This window comes from Rhinolophus ferrumequinum, chromosome 11 (assembly GCF_004115265.2).
Source record: "Rhinolophus ferrumequinum isolate MPI-CBG mRhiFer1 chromosome 11, mRhiFer1_v1.p, whole genome shotgun sequence".
Taxonomy (NCBI): domain Eukaryota; kingdom Metazoa; phylum Chordata; class Mammalia; order Chiroptera; family Rhinolophidae; genus Rhinolophus; species Rhinolophus ferrumequinum.
In genome coordinates this window covers 4,115,362-4,120,991 of record NC_046294.1, presented here as the reverse complement: position 1 = coordinate 4,120,991, position 5,630 = coordinate 4,115,362, and the positions used below count along the sequence as shown (strand labels likewise).

Below are 5,630 nucleotides of genomic sequence, written 5' to 3'. Positions count from 1 at the left end.
GGCGCTCCTGAGGTGGTTTTGGGGTTCTCTGCATGGGCTGATAGAGGCTTTGCACTCAGGCTGATGGGTCTCTTCCGCGGGGTTTGAAGTGCTCTCCCGCGCGGATCGGGGGTCTCTCTGCCGTCCCAGCCCCCCTCACACAGCCCCCCAATACAAGGCCACTGCGCAGCCCTCGGAGCGCCGCTAAGGAGCCGGGTTGAGGTCACTCCCGCCCCCATCAGGGCTCAGAGGGGGAGGCGGGAACCGAGCCAGTGACGTGACCGCGCGGCTCCGGCCGCGCCGCATAAATACGCAGGCCACGGCGCTCCAGGCGCGGACACGTCGAGGGATCCCGGTCGCTGTGCGCTTCCCGCCTCCTTGTCCCCGAGGCCGCGCCATGCGGTGAGCTCTCCCGGCCCGACCCAACCCGACGCGACCCGACCGGACGCCCGGACCCTGCGACACCCCGGGATCCGCCGACACCCCGCCGGGTCTCTGACGCCCCGGACCCACCGCCGCTCAAGGTACGGTGTGCCCTCGGCCGCCGCAGCTGGCGGCGTCCCCTTTCCCCGCGTTCCCTCTGCAGAGCGCCCTCAAGCCGAGGGACGCTCCCGGGGCCGCGGCGCCTCTGCCGCTTGTCCCTTGTCTCTTGCCCGGGCACCGGCTGCCGGGGGCGTCGCAAACCACTCGGTGCTCGTCACCCTCGGTCGCCGGCACCCCTGCCACCAGGGCAGGGCCGGGGTCGGACCTCCGCCCCAGGTGCGCGGCGCCCCCACCGCCCCTTCCCTTGCAGATGCCCAGAGGTGGCGCCCTCCTGCTCGCCTCCCTGCTCCTCGCCGGGACCCTTTCAGCCATCCCGGGGCTCGGGTCACCGGTAAGTGCAGGGCGCGGACAAACGCCCCCCGAGCCGTGTCCCCTCTCAGCGAAGGGGGGCGATCGCATCAGAACTGGGCTGGGCGGAGGGTGGGCGCTTCGTGCCAGGAACGGGAACAAACGGCGGGGCGGCGGGGCGGGGAGGCCCGGGTCCTGCGAGCCGGGCTGAGGGCGGGGGTATCCACGGAGACGCTCCCTCCGTCGGATTCTCTGGGCATCGCGCCCCCGCGGCGCCTAGACAGCCCCGCTGCAAACCTGTCGGTCTGACGCCGCTGTACCTTACGTTAGCGCCTCGGGTAAGGCAGAAGCAAATCTCGGTTCCTAGAGCGTCGGTTACATGGTCTGGCAGCCGCTGTGACCAACACGTGTCCTCAGCCTCACTTAAAAGCAGGTGATGGAGATGAGTCTGTGGTCTGTGGCTCCACAAAGAATTATTTCGTAAAGCAAGTAGTCCTGTTGTCATGTCAAATACGGCGTGTTTGGGGGCAAACCTGGAATTTCTGGAAGCTTGCACAAGTACATGCATCATCCTAATTCCTGTGTTATGCGTGCAAAGCCTGGGTAAATGTCATTTAACGTTCACTCTTGCTTTAACAGTTTGCGTCCCTTAAGTCTATTATGTGAAAGAGTAAGGAGAGTGTGTTTGTAATTTAAGTTCTATGGTTATTTGAAGTTCGTAACTTCACAGGGACCATGGGCAGCTCTACAAACAAGCTGCCCGCATCAGGCACGGTCTGACCCCGCTTTTCTCCCACTTAAGGTGAAGGAAAAGAGGGGCTGGACTCTGAACAGCGCTGGCTACCTTCTTGGTCCACGTAAGTGACTTAGCACCACCTTCTGAAATGTGTGCCGAAGATTCCAGTGACAGTCAGATAGAGGGAAATGGGGGGGTGTTTCCTGAGACTTTGAGGGTGGGTTTCCATGTAGGTTAATGATATTTGCCGTGTCCCTACATGGCACCTGCTCCCACTGCCTGACAGGCAGCCCCCACCTGTGGCAGTCCTCCTCCTGCCCCTTCACTCCCCTCACCCACAGCCATGGACTGATTCCTGGGGCCCCTGACCCCTCCTGCCCCACCCCCACCCCCAGCCTTGAGGCACCTGGCTCTGTCTTGAACCCTGACCGTCCTGCAGCCAGGCAGACCCTCAGCACCCTCTCTCCTGCCTTCCTGCCAGGCTTCCCCTGTTTGCTCCATTCCTCAGGGCTGCTCCCCCCCCCCCCCCCCCCCCCCCGTGTAAACTACAGTGGGAGTTTAAATAGACTTCCTCCTACTACAGATGATTGTTTATCCATCACCTGGCGGGGCCTGAGAGCTGTGTGCTTTGAGAAACTCAGGCAACAGACATGACAAAAGCTAGATGGGGTCACAGGCGGATCCGCTGGGTGTCTTTGGTCTCAGGTCCCACGCCGCCGTCTTTTCACTGGTTCAAAGGGTGCATGTTTTCCTGAACCCTTTGCAGCTCTGAGTTCTGTCACTCAGAAAGCACCTCGTCCGTGCTGTGTGCTGCTGGCCCAACAAACACGAGGAATCCTGCAACAAAAATATCTATTCCTGGTACTTTGGAATATTGAGAGTATGCCAAGATTTCGAATCCTGAGTTAGAAAACAAGTTCGTTTTCACTGTCAAGTTTCTATCTCTGTCAAGTTGGACCACCAGTAGCTGGACATGCAGACTGCCCGGTTGTCCAAATTCTTAGCGCTTCACAGCGTGCCCTTGACTTTACTGCCCACGTAGAAAATGGCGACATAAGGAGCAGGTCTGCTGACGACACCCAGTCGTGTATCAGAGGATCAGCTCACCACCATTCTCCCAAATTGAGTACCAAAAACCCTGTCTCTGGAAAAATGAATTCATTTTCTTTTGTCTAGCCTTGTAGAAGACACAACCCACCAGGGCAACAGCCGGGAAACCTGAGCCGTCCACGGCCCCCTCTTCTTCTTTATCTCCTAAATAGCCCCCAATCCAGCTCCTTCTCATCATTCCAGGACATTTGGTTTATAGCCCTCATTCTTTCTTTCCAGTAGTTTCTTTAGGCATCTCTCTGCTTGCAATCGAGATTCACACCACCCAACACACACACACACACACACACACACACACACACACACACTCAGCCTCCCTGCTTCCCTCCCTCCCTCCCCCTCTGTGTGTCTCTCGCTCACTTCCTGGCTCTAATCCATCTTCCACACAGCTGCCAGAGTGGTCTTTGAAAAATAAACATCTTCTTATATCAGAACTTGAAATTCTTCGGTGGCCCCCCCTTGGTTTCAGGGACACAGGACCAAAGCCCCTGTTGACCCCAACCCCTCTGGAACCCTCCTCGGTGCTTCCTGGCTGCACCAGCCTGTGTTGCCCCAGGGCCTGTCTGGCTCTGCCGGAATTTTATGCGTCTGCCCACTTTCTCTCCCTGTGGAGAAGGCAGGCTCCTTCTTGGGCCCTGGCACACCTTCTTCCCTCATGTCCATGGAGCATGACCTTCCCTCCTCTGGGGTTTCCACGCTGCGGCTCCAGCTTTGCAGTCTGGTTCTGTGAGCGTTTGAGTTATAAGCAGCTGCATGTCCTTTGGGTGTGGGAAGGGTATCACCTTAGTAACGCCATTCAGGGGCTGTCCTCTCTGATCTGCACAGATGCCATTGACAACCACAGGTCATTCCATGACAAGCATGGCCTCGCTGGCAAGCGGGAGCTCCCACCTGAAGACGAAGGGAGGCCAGGTGAGAGGACTTTAATCCCGGGGCTTCGAGTTGCTTCACTGTCTGTCACCTCCCAGGGCACGTGGGACAGTGGGGCTGTCGGGCTCCGGGCTCCAACAGATGTGGCCCCGACCCACAGCCACACCTGTCAACTGCCAGAAACAGAAGCAGCAAAACCCGAGAGGAAGAGGCAGCCACAGGGACAGCAGAGAGCCCTTCTAGACGGGGCCTCCAAGAGAAGTGGCCTTGAACCCACTCCCTCCAATGCATGAGCAAGGCCCTGGGCGGGGGGTGGGGGGCGTCTTGGTGATGGCTTCATGCTCGGGGGTTCACTGACTTCCTGATGCCCAGGTCCCCATGGATGGTGCTGTCCTAGGACCCCGAGCACCTATGGTGAGTCGTAAACGTGGATCCTTTGGTTTCTAGGAAGCTTCGACAGGCCACTGCCGGGGGACGAGAAGGATGTTGAGCGCATGATAATCGAGTTTCTGACTTTCTTGCATCTCAGAGGTATGTGACATAGACCGATTTACATTTCCACCTCTTAGAACCCTGGGCACATAAGAAGCCGGTTAAGGAAGGATTCCATAGGCTTCTACGGGGAAGCGACTGAGCAACCCCACATACCTACTGTTACCACTGTTGGCTGGGATCCCAAAGCTGGGAACTGGGACGAGCTACAAAGGGGCTGGGATGGCCGCGGGTCCAGCACTGTCCCTGGAGAGGGTCCTCGGACCAACAGCGCTGCCGGGCAGAGAGAGGGCCTCGGGGTTCAGGTCACGCCATGCATTTACTGACGTGGTGCCGACCACAATGCCAGTTTGGCCACAGTGCCCAAGCCAGGTTCCCCGTGGGCCATCTTAAACCCTATCTGTCTCGTAAGCACGATAAACTAATAGGAGCCCATAGTTCAGATTTCGGGATTTCTTTTCGCATCTGGGGCAGGCTGAGTTTAATTCTGATGGCTCTCGCTCCTGGATCTAGTATCGTCTACATCTAGTACGTGACCAGGCCTCCCTGTGGCCCCATGTCAACTTTAGCACTTCCGTCTCTGCTTTATGCTTGTCATTCGTTCAAGTCTGGCCTCAGTCAGATAATCTCACAGGTCAAAACCGCCCCTGTGGAAGGCGAGGCTCTGAGAGTTAACCATGAGGGGTGATGGGGTGGGGGACACAGCAGGGAAAGGGGGGATGCACGCTGTGATGCTCCAAGAGCCATTTGGTTGTCCAGCTTCACACTTCACGGTTTTGTTATGAGTTTGGAAAAGTCAAGGCTGATCCTGGTTCTGCCCTGACCCATTTGCTCTCCGTCCCCACTGCGTTGGTTGAAGGACTTCGGGTGGGTGTGGGGAGGGGGAAGACGTGGGGGGAGGAGACGTAAAGCCCATTGCTTTTCCTTAGAACCATCCACGGGCAGGGAGACCCTGGGAGGAGGAGGACGTGGAAATCTCAAACCCCTCACCAGGTTCCCTCTGTCTGAGCCTAGTGGCGCCTGCGGGGTCCTCCCAGCCGTAGAAAATCTGCTGTTGACTCTCCAGCAAGGAGCAGATGGACTCTTCCAGGGTTTATTTTTTTTGTTTTGTTTTTTACCGTGTTTTATGTTTTGAATTTTGTAGCATGGAACTTCTTTCATTAGGACATACCAATTTTTATCACTCAAACAGGAGTTATACTTCCTTAAAGCATGAATTTGAAAGTCTAACAGTTTCACATACATATTAAGTATGAGAATTAAATCATGAAAGGTAAGAAACAGGAAACGTTGGACCTGATTTGGGATTGGAGCCACAGTTGTGATTCTCCTCCGGGCAGACGGCCAGGGCTGGCCACCTAAGAGCCCCTTCCGTTTGCAGAGGCCGGGGCCCTGGAGCACGTGCTCCCCTCAGCCGTTTCCTCAGAAGACACAGAGCAGTCCTGAGGAAGCCCCGGGGAAATTCGTCACGTCACGTCACGCGGAGACTTTAAGATGACAACTTACGTGGAGTAAACTATTCCTGTCCTCACTGCTTTCATGCTGTGCTCTTATCATTTAAGAATTTCTCCCTTTGGTAATTATTTTATTTTGAGTGGCAAAATAAAAAATA

At 56.6% G+C, this 5,630-nt stretch overlaps 1 protein-coding gene across 1 annotated transcript; it reads left to right on the top strand.

The window, feature by feature from the left end:
- The first annotated feature begins 308 nt into the window (after positions 1-308).
- GAL (galanin and GMAP prepropeptide) lies at positions 309-5,630 on the top strand. The gene is made up of 6 exons (XM_033120897.1): positions 309-503; positions 773-853; positions 1,613-1,667; positions 3,482-3,568; positions 3,974-4,057; positions 5,400-5,630. Exons 2-6 carry the CDS (start codon positions 773-775, stop codon positions 5,462-5,464), a joined length of 372 nt encoding a protein of 123 aa, XP_032976788.1. The 5' UTR covers positions 309-503; the 3' UTR covers positions 5,465-5,630.

Coding starts and splice junctions, on each gene's coding strand:
- GAL (XM_033120897.1), top strand. CDS start 773: ATGCCCAGAGGTGGCGCCCTCCTGCTCGCCTCCCTGCTCCTCGCCGGG. Junction 854..1,612: donor TCCCGGGGCTCGGGTCACCG/GTAAGTGCAGGG, acceptor CTCCCACTTAAG/GTGAAGGAAAAGAGGGGCTG. Junction 4,058..5,399: donor GACTTTCTTGCATCTCAGAG/GTATGTGACATA, acceptor TTCCGTTTGCAG/AGGCCGGGGCCCTGGAGCAC.